Here is a 17321-nt window from a genome sequence, read left to right on the forward strand (position 1 = left end):
GCCGGTTGTCGGTATGTTGGTAACTTTCGTAACCTTAGCAGCATTGTGATTTAGCCGTTAACTGATTGTTTTCAGAATAAAACGGGGATTTCTACAAAGATTCTGTCCCTCGTCACGTTCTTATCGACTTTGGGATAGGCTTCGACAGGAACGCCTATTCACAGATCAACTTGTAACACAGCTCGGTGACCTCTTGAAAGACGATGCTTCCAAAGAGGAGAACATCACCAACTGCGCAAAAGTCCCAAAAGTCATAAAAGTCTCTCCTCCTAAGAGTATTGTCACACAACAGTCAAGGGGTATAAATGAAGTTTCAGAGATGATACTTCTGGATAACACAAGAACTACAATGTTAGATTTCTGGAATGAGAAAATTTCTCAGGTGCAGTTAGACTGCGTGTGTCAATTCACATCATTATTGACCAGTTACTGAAATAATTCCAAGAAGTTGACTTCCACCATGAACACCACCATCAAGCAAAGCTTTCAAGCTGATCTATCTTCCCTTCAATTCAATGAAAGCAATCCTACTGAACTGGAAAACGAACATACCATTCATGTCCCAATGATTAGCACAGTTGAGGAAGTTCAAACGTACAAAACTTGTTGTAATTGTAACAAGTGCATTATTCAACTAGAACATTGATCTGAACTTAAGGTGGGATGTGAAATTCACATAAATGTGGCAAGAAGTTCTCATATACTTGATTTTGTCAAGTTTAATGATTTTTACCCTATCTTATGTTCACACTTTTGCTTTCTGATTGAAAGGATAACAAAGGAAAGATTCCCTCCGTGAGCTCCTTGAAGCACATATTCATGGATCGATAGACTGTTTTTATCAGCACTGAGAATGCCTGCGAAAGAGGCTGCTTGTCTTGATGTATTTTACATACAATAAATTAGAAACCAGCAGTTCCACATTGGAAAGCAAGTGCACTCCATAAACCTTTACCTACAGCATTGAGCGAAATTCAATGAGAAAGGCCTGTAAGCTCACATAGGAAGAAAAAAACTTCTTGAATACCTGCAAATTTTCACGACACAGAGGAAAAAATGAGCAAATAATAATCACTCAAGCAGCAAAGAATTTGGCTTTTCCTCCTTAGCCGACACCAGAAGAGCTTAGAGAGAGCATTGTTCACGACAAAGAAAATCTCTTTAGGATAGAAAATGGCATCATGAAGCTTCCAGATCCAGAGAAATTACTTTTGGGATGGCAATTGTCCCTCCCGCTTCCTGTACATTTATTTATCTATTTATTTCTGCGTTGCTATGTGAATTGACAGGTCCGTTCGTTGCTATGGGCTAGTGACGGGTGTTTTTCAACAGCGGGTCAAGTTGAGTTTTGGAGTATTGCGAGCGAATAAAGTGATTAAAATATACAAATATTGAACCAGCCGAGTATAATTGTCGTTCGTCAACGACATTTGGCCCTTCGAGCCGGATACTGAGCGAAGTCAAGTGAAAAATCGCCGAGTCAAGCTGTAAGTCACCTGTGTACATGTAACTGCATGAATTATTATTATCGAGCCATGTGGTTAAATACTGTGAAGATTCATTCAAGTTCCGTTAAGATGAGTGCCTTGAACAAAGGAGAAAACAAAACACCACGACTGTTTACGCCAAGTGAGTCCACTACTTCAAGTAAACGTTCCGTTTCAAGAAAGAAATTGCAAGCCGAGAAGTTAGCCCTTGAACTAAAAATAGCCGAGGAAACGTTTGCAAATGAGATCGAATTTCTGCGAGCCGAACAACAGCAGCGTGCAAAGCTTTTGGAACTTCAAAAGAAAGCTGAAGAATCAAGATTGGAATATGAGTTCGAAGATGCCATCGCCCAGGAAGAAGGTATGTCAAATAAAGGCGATATTGATGAAGAGTTGAATGAATTACCTGTAGACGGCGTGAATGATCGGGTCTCGCGCTTAGACCTGGGAATTACTGAAAACACTGTTGTCAAACAACCTGACAACGAGGAAATTAAATCCATTAAACCAGAGGTCGTTAGAGACGTCTCTAGTCAACCCTGTAAAAAGTAGAGATGTGAATCATCTATTGCTAAAGTTCAAGCTGAGTTGAAAACCTCTGCCACAGGAAACCTTAGCATGCAGACGTCAAAGACAGATCAGTTGTTTGAGAAAATACTGCCAGCCTTTGTGAAATTGTTAAACCAAATTTGCAGAAATTGAATGGAAATCCACTAGAGTACTCAAAATTTAAAGCAGCATTTAACGTTGAAGTAGATAAAAGGGAGGTTTACGATGCAACAGAGAAGCTTAAATTTCTACTAGATTCTGTGGAAGGAAGTGCAAGATCACGTCTAGCGAAATTCATGCCAGGTTCAGACAAATACGAGGAGGCATGGACTGCGCTTCAGGAGCGTTTTGGCTGTGTAGACACAGTTGTGTCAGCTGGAAAGAAGCGTATAGACCAATTTCCGACCATAGTGAAAGAAAATAGTATGCAGATCAGGCAGTATCAAGAAATGGTTTCTGAGTTGATAGGCATTTTAAAGGAGCACGACTTCCTTCATGAGCTTAATTCACAAGTCCCTGAAGCAACTGTTGCTAAACTACCTACAAGCCTTTGCTGTAGATGGGCCGAGTTTGTTGAAGGAAAACCAAAGTTGTCAACGTGGGATTCATTTGCAAATTGGCTGGAAAAAGAGGCAAAAATCAGCAAGTCCAAGCAGCGGTGGATGCCAGAGAAGAGACAGTGGAAGCGTTTAGATACATCTAAAGTTGATAGGCGTAGGTCAGCTGACAAATCACAATCTGAGCTGTTTGTAGGAGCCACAGGAGAAGCTTTACACACCAGCTGTCGAACTAAGAGGTGCCCAGTTCACCAGTCCACTAATCACACTTTGCAGGAGTGCAAAAGGTTTAAAGGAATGTTGCCTAACGAAAAGGTCAAAGTTGTTGAGGAACAAACTCTGCTTATGTTGTTTATTACCTGGTCATCGTCTGAGTAAATGCCATAGTAGGAATAGATGCAAAGTTGAGAACTGCGACATGCATCATCATACCCTCATACATGAAGTCGACTTGAAATTTATTGAACGAGCAAAAGCGAAACGCGAATCTGAACAGTGCCAGATGTTGAAAGTGAGCCTGCACAAGTATCCTTGGAAGGTGAAGACTCATCACCATGTCAGGCTGTGGAGCCCCACGAAGGGTATCGCCAGTCAGCAAACGCAGGTTGTGAAGCTGGTGGTCGTGCATTGGTTGAAGTACTTCCCATAGTTGTCTTTGGAGAAACACGAAAACAACAAGTGATCGCATTGCGTGACTTGGGCTGTAACACAACACTAATAGATGAAAGTTTAGCTCTCTCACTTGGACTTCACGGCAAAGAGGTAGATCTTGAAATTCAAGGAGTAAATGTGCGGAAGGTGTTTACTTCCCAGCACATCAAGAAATGCCATGTGGCACAAGTCGGAAGAGAAGAAGTTCAGTATTCCTTGCGAGATGTGAAAACAATCCCTGGCCTGAATGGTCTGGATCAGAAGTTGAAGTGGTCAACAATCAAGCAAGAGTATCAGCACCTGAAGGACTTGGACTTATGTGACACCGACACAGGTCCAGTGCAGCTCATAATTGGAACTAACAACTCTGATTTGATTCTACCAAAACAAATTGTTAAACCCTCTGGTCAACCAGAAATTGACAGATTGCCTTATGCAGTTGAAACCCTACTTGGATGGGCGGTGACTAACTGGTTACCTGGCGAGCGAGGAGTAGTTTCTCCATACAATGGGTTCAAGGTATACGAAAGAAGTTCAGTTGAAGATGAGGAGCTGAAGCAGCTGGTCGTGGCTCAGTCAGAGATAGAAACGTTAGGTGTGGTGAAGCTAGCAGATCCAACTTGTTCAATTGAGGATAAGCGAGCATTGTCACTAATGGAAAAGACAACCTTTAAGAATGCAAATGAAGATGCATACGAGTCAGGCCTACTTTGGAGGGAAGAGGAACCGTCTCTACCCAACAATTACGAAATGGCAAAGAAGAGGCTGCAATCCCTAGAGAAGAAGTTTGAAAGCTGTCCTGAGGTCAGAGAGAGATATGCAAAATCAATCCAGGATGACATTGAGAAAGGCTATGGGAAGAAACTGAGTGAAGAGGAAGTACAGTGCGATAGTAAAGTGACTTGGTACTTACCACACAGATTTGTCATTAACCCCAAGAAACCTGATCGTCTCAGGAGAGTTTACGATGTATCTGCAAAATTTATGGGACAAAGTTTGAACGATAAGATCTATACAGGGCCAGATCTTCTGTCCTCTCTGTTTGGAGTCTTCCTCAGGTTTTGCGAAGGAAGAATTGCATTGGCTGCTGATGTGAAAGAAATGTACCATATGCTTCGCCTCCCTGACCATGACAAGCCAGCGATGAGATTCTTATGGAGGAACTCTCTAAGAGAAGAACCGAGTGTGTATCAATTCGAGAGAACAGTGTTTGGAGAAGTGTCTGCACCATCTAGAGCGAACTATACTATGAGGCGAAATGCTGATGAGAATGGCAGAGATTTACCTCTGGGTGTGAAAGCAGTCTACAAGCACTTTTATATGGATGATGGCCTACCATCAAGAGATTCTCGTGAAGAGGCTATTGAAATGCGGAAGCAGATGACGGAGTTACTACGCCGTGGAGGTCTCCACTTGCACAAGTGGCTGACGAATGACCCAGATGTCTTGGCGACCATCCCGGAGCAAGATAGATCTCCGAGATTCCTCGAGCTGAGTGAAGACAAGTTGCCAACAGACAGAACTTTGGGCGTCATTTGGGATGCCCAGGAGGATATGCTCCAGTTTACCAGACTTAAGGGTGATCCAGGTACAACAAAGAGGAAGATCTTGAGCCAAGCATTCTCTGTTTGGGATCCACGAGGACTCCTCCTCCCATTCACTATCAGAAGTAAGATCATCTTGCAGAATCTGAATCGTGTGAAGTACGGGTGGGATGATGAATTGAAAGAAGTTGATCTTCAAGAGTGGTGTGAATGGCACAGGGAAGTTGAGAAGTTTGACAAAGTGAGAACTCCAAGAACTTTACTTCAAGAACAGAAACCTATCCGAGAAACCGCAGTTCACGTATTTTGTGACGCCAGTCAGGATGCCTATGGCGCATGTGCGTACCTAAGACGTGCGTATACAGATGATACAGTAGAGTGTGGTCTTATTGCGGGAAAAGGCCATGTTGCCCCTTTAAAGTTACAGTCTATCTGCCGACTGGAGCTCATGGGAGCTCTAGTAGCCGTGCGATTAGCTCAAACACTGGTGAAAGAAATGACCATTAAGATAGAGAAGATAATCTTCTGGAGTGACTTCACCACAGTCTTACATTGGATCCACCAGATAAGTTCCACATATAAAGCATTCATCGGCAACCGGGTGTCTGAGATTCACACAGTTATGAGCAATCTGGAGGTCACACTGGGGGCAGGCACAGTGAGTTGGAGATATGTACCTACAGAGGTTAATCCTGCAGGTCACATCTCCCGTGGACTAAGTCCTACAGAACTTTGCAGGGTTTTCGTTACAGTAGTGGACCCAAGTTCCTGCATGAATCAGCAGAACTGTGGCCAGACAATAAAGTTGAAGCACCCTCCGAGATAAATGAAGCAAATGAAAGGAAGAAGGGAAGATGGGCTGGAGCATCTCAGGAGAGTGAGATCCTGTTAGGATGGAAGAAGTATTCTTCTCTGACCAAACTAAGAAGAGTTACAGCTTATGTGATGCGATTCGCAAACAACGCAAGAATTAAGAAGGAAGTGCATCTACTGGGAACACTTACTTCCAGTGAACTGAGAGCTGCTCAGAATTATTTGGTGGAGGGCACAATTTGAGTCATTCAGCGAAGATATACAGTGTCTAGAGATGGGTAAGGAGATCCACAAGAGAAGTAGAATCAAATCTCTTGATCCGCAGATGGAAGATGGATTCTTAGTTGTTGGTGGAAGACTGCAGAGAGCACAATACTTACCATACAAGGTACGACATCCCAAAATAATTGACTCACGCCATGAGCTTGCACAGCTAATCGTTGAGGAAGTACATCGTATCTACTACCACCCGCCAACTGAACACTTGCATAATCAAATCAGGCAGGATTATTGGATCATTCATGGTTGTCATGTGGTGCAGAACGTGAAGTTCAAGTGTAACTACTGTTTTCGCCAGACAGTAAAACCTCAAGAGCAACGAATGGGAAGTCTACCTGAGTGCAGACTTGAGTCAGGAATGGTGTTCAGGAACACTGGGGTTGACTTTTTTGGACCTATGTTAGTTAAGGAGAGACGCAATGAGATTAAAGTGTATGGTTGATTGTTCACTTGCATGAGCACAAGAGCATGCCACCTCGAACTTGTGGATGATCTTTCAACAGATCATTTCATTATGGCATTGAAGAGATTCATTGCGCGATGAGGACGACCGCAGAGCATCCACAGCAATAATGGAACAAACTTCGTTGGTGCAAATAATGAGTTGCAGAAATGCATTAAACTACTGGATGAAGAAAGAATACAAAACTTCTGTGCACCCAAGGAAATTGAGTGGAAATTTCAGCCTCTTAGCGCCCACACTTTGGAGGAGCGTGGGAGAGACTGGTACAGTGTACAAAGAAGACGCTGAAGGCAATTCTGACACACATGACAGTTTCCAAAGAAGTGCTAAGAACTGCGCTAGTTGAAGCAGAAGGTATACTAAACAGTTGACCGATTACTCATGTGTCCAATGATGCAGGGGATATTGAAGCATTAACCCCAAATCATTTCTTGCTGTTGCAGTTGAATCCGAGTTACGAAGATGCGGAAGTTAGTGATAGAGAGATCAACTCAACGAAGATGTGGAGACGGTCCCAAGCGCTAGCAAACTTCTTTTGGAGACGTTTCACCAAGGAATACCTTCCTAGCCTCACAGAGAGGAAGAAGTGGAAAGAGAAGAAACAGAACCTCAAAGAAGGAGATGTTGTCCTAGTTGCTGAGCCAAGTCATCCGCAAGGAGTATTGCCGTTGGGCAGAATCGTATCAACTCATCCTGGGCGAGATGGGTTAGTTCGAGCAGTTACAGTCCACACTCAGCACGGAGTACAAGAGACCGATTACTAAACTTTGTTTATTAGAGGAAGCGGAAGTGTAGAACTGTTAATCGTCTCGACAAACGTTGTGTCTCGACTAGGGGCGGGGATGTCCCTCCCGCTTCCTGTACATTTATTTATCTATTTATTTTTGCATTGCTATGTGAATTGACAGGTCGGTTCGTTGCTATGGGCTAGGGGCGAGTGTTTTTCTACAGCAAGTCGAGTTGAGTTTCGGAGTATTGTGAGCGAATAAAGTGATTAAAATATACAAATATCGAACCAGCCGAGTATAATTGTCGTTCGTCGACAGCAATCAAAACTTGATAATCTTCCCAATAATTTATTTCAAGTGAAGAAGTTATTGCTTACATTGACCAATGTAAGTTTAAAAGTGCACATACTCACTGCTGCCTTTCGAGTGTTGTTAGTGAGCATATATTGACAAATTCTCAATTCAGATTCTTTCAATTTTAGGACTAAAGCTATTCAATATGAATGTTGATGCTCAGTAAGCTAAAGCACTCAAAGATGGTGAAAGTCTTCTACTTTCTGGCCATGTTAGGGACCTGGAATGCATAGAATCAGTCCAAATCTCAAATACTGTTTTATTCGAGTTGTTGTCAATCCAGCAATGTCTAGAAATAATGATCCTTACAAAGTGTGGCTGTTTCTTCACAAAGAAACATCAAAAGTTGAAGCAGCATATTGTGCATGTCCTGCAGGGTAAGTTAATTAGCTCTTATGAAAACATAATATCAAATTATCACCTTGCTTTTGTTTTAAGTAACCAATGTTACTCAAAGTTTGTTAAAGTTTCTTCACACTGTCCTACATTTAGTTCTTTTATCCATTTTGTTTTATTGTTATTATCGCATATTTTATGACAATAGTACTATTTATAGTAATATTTTATAATTGTACTTTTTTAGTCTTCAGTATGGTAGGTTATAAAACTAAAACACAAAAAGACATGCATTTTCATATGAATGATTCATATTACCACTCGGTCATTAATACATGTTTTTTTCTAATTTTTTCATAATTATCTTTGGTAGGTTGAGGGGATTTTGCAAGCATGTCATGGCTTTACTTCATCTTACTGTAAGAGAACTAGAACAGGGTTGCAACAGTGCCTGCACTTCAAAACCACAAGAGTGGCACAAGCCAAAATCAAAGGGAAAAATTCATGACACAGAATTTGTCAAAAATATTGCCATTTGCCAAGCTAAAGGACAATTAATTTTCCCCTGATGATTTTGTGAAAAGCTCTAGAAGTAGCTTTGATCCAAGGACATAAAAGCATAGAAAAGAGAAAAGTCTATCAGACTTTAATCTTGAAAGGTTAAAAACAATTACAGGTGGAAACTGTGCAGTCTTACTTTACACCCCTGTCAATGATACAAGGAAGAACATCTGTCACAAGTCTACAGAGGAGCAACATTCAAATATACAAGTGCAGAGTATTCCCAGTGTTGCAGATGAGACTTAACACATTACCTGGAATTTCATTTGAAAACTTTGAGAAAACTTTGAGAAAACTCTGTCTGAAAACATCCAAATTGATCAAGAAACAATAAAACATGTTGATTCAACCAGAAGCCAGAGTGCTTCAGATGTATGGTCACTGTTGTGAAAGGGTAGAATCACAGCATCAAGAGTTTTAGAATGCACTCCGAAGGTATGTGATGATGGCAGGGTGTTACAAAAACGAAGACCCTCGAAAACGAAGACCTAAGACCTGAGACCCGGTCTTCATTTTCGTAGTACGAAAACAAAGACCCTGTAAACAGAAAACCATAGAAATTACAACTCAAACAGACATTAAACAGCAACAATGCTTCATTACACTTCACGCGTTTCTTCCATTATTATCCAGCCATCTTATTATACGGCCCGTCTTGTCTTCTGTTTCGCTATGCGAGCCAATTTGGTGTTGATATTCTTGAGGGTTTGCTCGGGTAAACTTACCACACATAGTTATTATGGAACAGCAGGCAGAATTCAAATGCTAGCCGCCTTTGATTTATTGTTAGAATTCTGTGACAGAATAACAGAGAAGGCGTTCTGTACAGGAAAAATGACTCTTGGGTTCTGTCAATAAATAATCAATTTTTACTGTATTTTGTAGCTAAAATAGATTCTGAAGGTCATTAAGCTTTCTCTGCTGGAAAATTATCCTTAAAAAGTAAGCAATTCTTTTGGCTAATGCAGGGTCTTCGTTTTCGTACTATGAGGACCCTGCATTAGCCATTAGTCCGTTTTGTTTTTGGTTCCACCAATATTTTAAGCTGTGCTCCTAAAATTTTTCGCTGTGCGCCTAGAATTTTAGCAGTGTGCCTAAAAATTTACACCTGGTTGCACAAGTGCTCCCAAAGCCAAAATTAAACTTTGAGCCCTGTGTCCTGGATTTTAATGCTAGATTTGTATATTTTACTAAATTTATTTTTGTCATCGTATTGTAGACTAACCCAATTATTGGCCGGTCTGACATGAAAACAAGTGCAAACAACAACTTGGCCATCAACTTTTAACTGCAAACCTAGGAAGTCTTTTCATATGGACAAGCACAAAACTTTCAAAGCCAAAGCAGAGACATCAAAGATTACTAACTACCAAAAGAAAAGAAACAAGTGAACGTCAGACAATGATACACATCAGCAAGAGAACAAAACTTTAAAATCCCTTAGAAAATGAATCAAATTTTGATGTTAAACCTCTAAATGCCCTTGCTGATGAAAAATCATTTTCAACTGTTAAAATAAAGCTAACACTAATGTACCCAGCAAGTAAATCTCCAAGGTAGAATCACATTTCAAGAAGGTAATTGAAACGCTATTGAAACATTAATTGCAAAAGGACAAAAAAAACAGAGGCATATCTAACTGATGATACTGCACCCATCACGTAGTATTACCAATGGCCAGTCCCACCAGTTAATGAGACTTCAGGTGAGGTTATACAATGATGCTCCTTATGTTACACCTAACAATCAATCAACTATAAATCCACAAAAATTAAAAATCAGCAGATCAGTCAATGAGCAGGTAAAATCACAACATGAACTCAAAACTGTTTCTTCTGCCAGCAGAGGGGGTTCAAACCATCACAAGATATTAAAACTCTCATCAGAACATAGATTCTCCCCTATCACAAGGTACCTTTCTTGCATTTCCTGTAGAAGCAGCATAGAAGAGAAAGATAAAAATGTTTTGAAATTTGTAGAATGTATTCTTTCTCAACCCAAGCAGAAATGCTGCACAGGGATTTATGCAAATGCTACCTTTAAAACCAATACCGAACAAATTCTATCACATGACCAGAGGCACAGGGATCCCATTAGATAGCACAGCGCATGCATTAAGTCATTTGCACACATGGGTCTAGTATAGCAAAATACTTTTCTGGATACTCCATAAAATTTGTCTTAAGTCTAACGTAGTTGGATTTATTTATCTACTAGCCAACGTAGTTGGATTTATCTATCTACTAGCCAACGTAGTTGGATTTATTTATCTACTAGCCAACGTAGTTGGTTAAGTATTATACAAGGAAAAAATTCTAACAAAGTTCGAATGATAGAAAACAACGCAACCCGCGAAGTTAGCATCGAAATACGATGGACGGCTTGACGAGAATGGTTGAGTCCCTTGTTGACGAAAAGCGGTCAATGAACAGAAAAATGGGCAATCTGACAGAGCCTTTGGACCTGGGCGAGGATGATGTCGAACAAGATACAGAAGAGCCAAATATTGAAGCCACATCAATTGTCTTTGGACACACGAGTTAAGCAACTACAAGCTAGTTTTCGCGAGGTGGGAACAAAACAGAGCAGTGAGGCTCTTTGTGACATCACTCAGGACCTCGATCAAAGGGAAAAAACAGGGAATGCTGTAGATGAGGAGCTGGCAAAAATAGTCAATAGCCTCCTGAAAGATAAGATACCAGAGGAAAAAACCCAAACGAAGTTTAATAAATACCCGAAGCCAGCCAACATCGATGGGTTGAGGACGCCACGAGTTAACCCGCTAATCTGGAAACAACTGCTAGCCCAAGTCCATACACAGGACTCAAAACACCAGAAAACATAGAATTCACTAGTGGCATCCTTGGTTGCTATAACTAAAGCAACAGATATTATTCTTAAGCAGAATACCACAGACAACAAAGAGTTATTGACTCATCTAACCGACAGTATTGCTTTGGCTATGAATTGTCTTCATGACATGAACAGCATGAGGCATCAATCAATGAAGAGAGATTTGCACAGGGACTATGCAGCTTTATGCAACTCTGCCACTGTCCCATCTACGTCTGAATACTTCTTTGGCGATTTGTCTAAATTAACCAAAGATATATCTCTGATGCCAACAAGGTAACAAAGAGAGTAAGGCCGCCGCCATCAAACACATGTGGGCGGAAATCTTACAACAACCATTACACCAACCAGAACAATTGTAACCGGCGATTTGCACCTTATTCATATCCAAGAGGCAGAAATGATAATTTTTTATCAAAAGGCCGCTCTCCAATGATGAAACCGAAGGAGAGCTCCAAGCAATGAATATAAAATTGCCATTGAATCAGGTAAATAATAGATTGTTTATACCCAAGTAATATGAGCCTTCATGGCGAAGTTCAACAGATCATTGATAATCAAACTGCTTTTAGGGCAGGTCAAATCACACAAGCTTTACAGAGCTGGCATAGAATTACAAATGACCCTACAATCATTCAGTTTATAAAAGGGGTGTATATTGAGTTCAAAGATGTTGAACCTACTCAAACACATGTACGCTCGAGTATGTTTAACTCAAAAGAAAAAGCTATTGTGCATGAGGAAGTCAACAAATTCTTGAATGAAGGGGTAATTCAAGAATCATTTAATGAAAGAAATGAGTTTATTTCACCTATTTTCTTAAGGCCGAAGCCTGATGGCTCGTACAGAACCATATTAAATCTTAAAACGTTCAATGAGTTTGTAGAATAAAATTATCACCATTTCAAAATGGATACACTTGAAGCTGCTATAAGACTAATTAAACCAAACTGCTAGGTGGCTTCAGTAGATCTTAAAGATGCATACTATACAGTAGCTATAGCAGAGGAGCATGAAAAATACCTAAAATTTTTGTTTGACAGAAAACTATACAAGTATACATGCCTACCTAATGGTATGTCAAGTGCTCCTTGCATTTTTACAAAACTGCTTAAGCCAGCTTATGCTCACCTACATAATTTAGGCCATTTAAGTCTGGGTTATATCGATGACTCCTACCTTCAAGGAGATACATTTGATGAATGTATGAATAATATTAAGGATACAGTCATATTATTTAAGCAGTTAGGGTTTCACTTGCACCCTTCTAAGTCTGTTATCATTCCCACGCAAAAATTGACATTTCTAGGTTTCAACCTAGACTCAGTTAAAATGATTGTCTCACCAACACAACAAAAAGTAGAAAAAACTCTACGAGTATGCAATAAGTTAAAGGTTATGAAACACCCCACAATTTCTGAAGTAGCAGAGGGCATAGGCATAATAGTTTCAAACTTTCCAGGTGTACAATTTGGACCCCTTTATTATCGGTCACTGGAACCGGATAAGACCAATGCCCTTATTGATAATAAGGGTAATTATAATGCTAAAATGCAGCTGTCAGCCTGATCAAAGATAGAACTAGAATGGTGGATTGCAAGCATGCCACTAGCATATAAGAATATCCAGCCCCTCAAAGCAAGTGTTTTTATGCAAACAGATGCCTCAAACAAAGGGTGGGGGGCAGTCTACAGGAACCAGCAAATAGGTGGAGGGTGGAATACAGACAAAGCGGCTCACCACATCAACATCTTAGAGCTTAAAGCAGCATTCTTTGCACTAAAATCATTCTGCAGTCAAACTTGTGACACTTGTGTTCAGATCCAAATAGATAATACAACAGCTGTGTCATACATAAATAACATGGGGGGATCAAAATCTCCCACACTAAACAAACTTGCTAGCAAAGTGTGGGAGTGGTGTACTCAGCAAAACATTTGGGTCTCAGCAGTACACATAGTACACACAGTACACTATTTGCATCTAGGTTAACATCACAGCTTAATACGTACTGTTAATGGCAACCAGACCCTGGCAATACTTATGTAGATGCATTCTCTATTGATTGGAACACTCTTCATTTTTATGCCTTTCCACCTGTCAGTCTGATCCCTCGATGTCTCCAAAAGAATAAACAAGACAAAGCCAAAGGCATTCTACTTGTACCAGTTTGGCCTACACAAACCTGGTTTCCCCTAGCACTCCAACTACTGTTCAAACAACCATGGATTTACAAACCATCAGTCAATCTTCTTCAGCATGCAGCACACAGCCAAAAGCACCCACTTCATCAGAAACTTCACCTAATGGTTTGTCCGCTCTCCGTGGTTCCTTCAGACAATATAACCTTTCTGAAGCAGTTACAGACATCCTCATGTCCTCATGGAGACCTGGTACCCAAAAACAATACAAGACCTATATCAACAAATGGTTGGAGTTTTGTCGTAAGAGGACAATCACTCACAGTTTACCAAAGATAAGTGAGACATAAGAATTTCTGACTCTATTATATAATCAAGGTTTAAGCTACTCAAGTCACAACACAACAAGGTCAGCATTATCATCTATTTTAACAATTGACAACTGCAGTAACTTTAGCAATCATCCTCTTATTACACGGTTCATGAAAGGTATTTTTCAGTGACATAAACTGGAGCCAAAATATAACCAAATTTGGGACGCATCAACAGTATTAGACTACCTTAAAACTTTGCCTTCAGACGAAAATATATCTTTAAAAGAACTATGAAAACAGTAATGCTACTCTTATTAGTAACTGGACAGTGAGGCCAATTTATTTATCTTCTGTCACTAACTGGTATACGCATAACCACTGGCATTGCCTATTCAACACTGGATGAGCACACCAAGACAAGCAGACCAAACAGAACAGAAGCACCGGTAACAATTACCTCATATACCCCAGATGATAGAGTATGCCCACTTAAATCACTTAGACTATATATCAAGAAAACAGAAGAAATACGAAATGGGGAAAATAAACTGTTCATCAGCTTTGTAAAGCCATACAAGGCTGTGTCAAGAGACTCAATATCAAGGTGGACCAAGCAGGTCTTAAAGTGCCACTACAACAAAAATTTTAGCCTCTGGTTTTGACATTTTTAGCGCCAATCAAGTTACTATGGCTAGAATTGTACTATGCGATAGTTTTTAGGTCGATGGAAGCGAAATACGCCTTGATAAACCTGGCTGAAATTCATGAAAAACCCGTCCACCATTACTCAGCTCACAGCCGAGCAGTTTTACGCATGACTTGGCCTGTGACGTCATATACGCACTTTCGCATCGTGCTTCATGTGTTGTGGGAGATTCCACAGTGGAAATTCTAGGCGTTTCATAAGATGTATTCTTCCTCGAATTCTTCTTCCAGTTCATCTGAAAGTGGAGGCGAAGAATATTTTAGTGAAGTATCTTTCCAATGTGGCAGTGTTGTTCCGTATGACGAGGATCTAGAGCCTTCTTAGCTTTCAAACCAAGCTTACACTATATAAGGCTTACATTCTTCCTCACTTTACCTATTGTTCCACAGTGTGGATGCACTGTGGAAAAACAACATTGGCTAAACTTGAAAAACTCAACAAGCGTGTTTTAGGATCAGTCCTTAACAACAGCACTAGTACCTGAAACAGTAAATATGCCCACATTGCACAACAGAAGAGTCCAGGACACGTGCATTCTTATTTATAACGTTATTCACGGGACAACATCAAATCCACTTTGTACTCTGCTGACGCTTAGAAACAACTCACACAACCTACGTCGCGAACTGATTCTTGTACAACCCAGAGTCAACACTACTAAGCATGGGCTAAATACTTTCAGGTACTTTGGTCCAAAAATCTGGAACTCTTTAAATAATGACTTAAGAACTTCACGAACACTAAAAGAGTTTGTAACACGTATCAGGAAAATTACTTTTGACGTATGTAATTGTACCCTTTGTAGCTCTTAGACTTATGTAATTTTTACTCTGGATGTAGTTTTAGTAGCCTATCTTTTCAGTAGCATGTACATAGTTATATTAGTGTATTTAATAATGTTATTGATTGGTTGATTAATTAATTAATTAATTAGTTAACCTTATATTTTACTTATTATCTCTGAACTTTTATTGTAACTTTTTAGTATTATATTTCATTTATTTTCTAATCGATTCATTAGCTATCTAAGCTAGGTGCCTGACAAGCTCCATAAATTTTGAGTATAAATAAATCTACTACTACTACTACATTAGCCACCGAAGAAGAGGCTGCAGAACAAGAAGCAAGAATGGCTAAAGAAGCCGAAGTAGAGCGCGAATACTGAGCGAGATTAACTCGACAAGTGGATGTTTCTGCATGGTGCGATAAGAAATTTTCCTGTGATAACGTTTATTTGTTCATAATCTCATTCATTATCTGTCAGGCAAAAGGGTATGAAGAAATCAACAGATAACCTATTAAATCAACTGAAATACGGGTGGAAATTTTTTTTTTCTTAAGAGAGTTCATGCTCAAGAAGCCTCATCCACATATGTACATTGGAAAAAATTACAATTTCAAATAAAAACATTCTGTGCAGATCAATTAGAAGTTTGAGCGATATACTGAGAGACCATTAGGACCATTAGATTAGAATCTTGAAAAAAATATCACTAGTAGTTACATGGCAATGCTGTGTGAAACATTTTCAAAAGCGAATTATGAATATTATGAATGATACAGAAGTTTACTTGCAAAGCAAATTAGACACAAGCAGTAGTTCTAACAGACAATTACCCCATTCACTCAAAGAATGTCCATTGAAATAGAGAAATTATCGTACGTTCAGCAGTAAACCCGTGAAAAAGTTGTTTGCTAGCTGGTAATTTTTCACAACTGGATCTTAGGTATTTGCTGGTCTTTTGCTTTCCCTCCCAAGACTGAGACTTAATTTTCCGCTTAAAGACTGTAATTCTCAACCTTAAACAACTACATAAAAGAGAAAAAAAAAACAAGCGAAGAAAAACATCAAGACCGCTAAACTTTAGGGTTAACACAACGAAAATGTGAGACCTGTGAAATTTACATTCGCTACCTCAAAAGTGCTGAAAGTTTGTTGTGCATCAATGAAATATCGGTAAATGAAGATCAGCGTCAATGAAATACAATGCACTCAAACTTCTATGGAATTTGTTTCAGTTCTTGCCAAACGAATTAAAGAGAGGGTGTTTGTTATTCAAGAAAAATACCATAAAAGTGACAGTCCTGTACTCGTACTGTGCGCGAACAAGAAATCCACGAATATAACTCACCCGACGACAAGTTCTTTCACTAAGGGAAACAGATCCTTTTTTCCAAATACTTGGGGCGGATCCCAGCTTTAGTCGCCTCTCTGTCCCTTTTATATGTACCGAACGAGTGAAGCAGTCGTCGGTAAAGTGAAGTGAGCAAATGCCAAATGTCCCATCGGGCTTAAAATGCTTTCTGTGCTGGCTGACGAATCTTTTCCACATGGCACACTCGGTTCCTGTACCAGGAGAGGTATGAACAGATATTCCTAACTGTTTGTCGGCCACCCTGTCGCAATCTTGCACGACACAACACCTTGGAGGCATTCTGCTCAGAAATTATGCTTTGCAAATACCTCTCACTTCTCAGAAATGGCATAAAAAATTAGCCATGTTGGTTTGTGGAGCTGCGCATATGACGTCACTTCCCAAAGGCTCCAAATTGTTCCTACTCTTTTGGCCACACTCGAGCTCCACACTCGGCCATTTTAGGATATGGCGGGCGACCAAAACCGAAAAACGAGGTTGAAATAATCATACTTCCCGTGCGAATTTTGCGATTAAACTTGGCATGGTGTTTCTTTACAGAAGTGGAAAGAAAAGGCAATGCAAAATTTTGATCATAGTGGCACTCAGGAGTAGACACAAAGATTTTTAGTTCTCACAGTACCAGGGCTGCCGCAGCATCCAAGGCAAAACTGAAAGATGTGCCCTTAGACACAATATTAAGCACAATTGGTTGGGCATCTGCACAGACATTTAACTAATTTTATGAAAAGCCAGTAATAGAATCAAGGGGACTGTCATTAGCACAAGCAGTGCTTTCTTCGTGTTATCTTTAATGTCGAAGTTATGACATTGTTTTTCACATATTATT

The 17321-nt window shown here is 40.0% G+C and overlaps 2 protein-coding genes and 3 pseudogenes across 2 annotated transcripts; 4 read left to right on the top strand and 1 right to left on the bottom strand.

Moving 5' to 3' along the window:
* Positions 1-1577: 1577 nt before the first annotated feature.
* Positions 1578-5614, top strand: LOC148717708 (uncharacterized; annotated as a pseudogene).
* Positions 5615-5875: 261 nt separating this feature from the next.
* On the top strand, positions 5876-6322 carry LOC148717709 (uncharacterized). Its single transcript, XM_088742399.1, has one exon. The coding sequence runs from the start codon at positions 5876-5878 to the stop codon at positions 6320-6322; it is 447 nt and encodes a 148-aa protein (XP_088598525.1).
* A 4235-nt stretch (positions 6323-10557) lies between these two features.
* On the top strand, positions 10558-11640 carry LOC148717710 (uncharacterized; annotated as a pseudogene).
* A 54-nt stretch (positions 11641-11694) lies between these two features.
* LOC148717711 (uncharacterized) lies at positions 11695-14292 on the top strand (annotated as a pseudogene).
* Positions 13664-16893, bottom strand: LOC148717712 (uncharacterized). Its single transcript, XM_088742706.1, has 2 exons — positions 16469-16893; positions 13664-14571 (listed from the first exon to the last, which is right to left on the bottom strand). Exons 1-2 carry the CDS (start codon positions 16769-16771, stop codon positions 14347-14349), a joined length of 528 nt encoding a protein of 175 aa, XP_088598832.1. The 5' UTR covers positions 16772-16893; the 3' UTR covers positions 13664-14346.
* Between the last annotated feature and the right edge of the window lie 428 nt (positions 16894-17321).

The sequence above is a fragment of the Stylophora pistillata genome, chromosome 13 (genome assembly GCF_964205215.1).
Source record: "Stylophora pistillata chromosome 13, jaStyPist1.2, whole genome shotgun sequence".
In the NCBI taxonomy this organism is placed as follows: domain Eukaryota; kingdom Metazoa; phylum Cnidaria; class Anthozoa; order Scleractinia; family Pocilloporidae; genus Stylophora; species Stylophora pistillata.

Bases quoted from the DNA above. Each gene is read 5' to 3' on its own strand.
- LOC148717709 (XM_088742399.1), top strand. From the start codon at position 5,876: ATGGGTAAGGAGATCCACAAGAGAAGTAGAATCAAATCTCTTGATCCG.
- LOC148717712 (XM_088742706.1), bottom strand. From the start codon at position 16,771: ATGCCTCCAAGGTGTTGTGTCGTGCAAGATTGCGACAGGGTGGCCGAC. The intron at 14,572-16,468 runs GTGAGTTATATT...CTCCACTTTCAG, and splicing joins GTGAAAGAACTTGTCGTCGG to ATGAACTGGAAGAAGAATTC.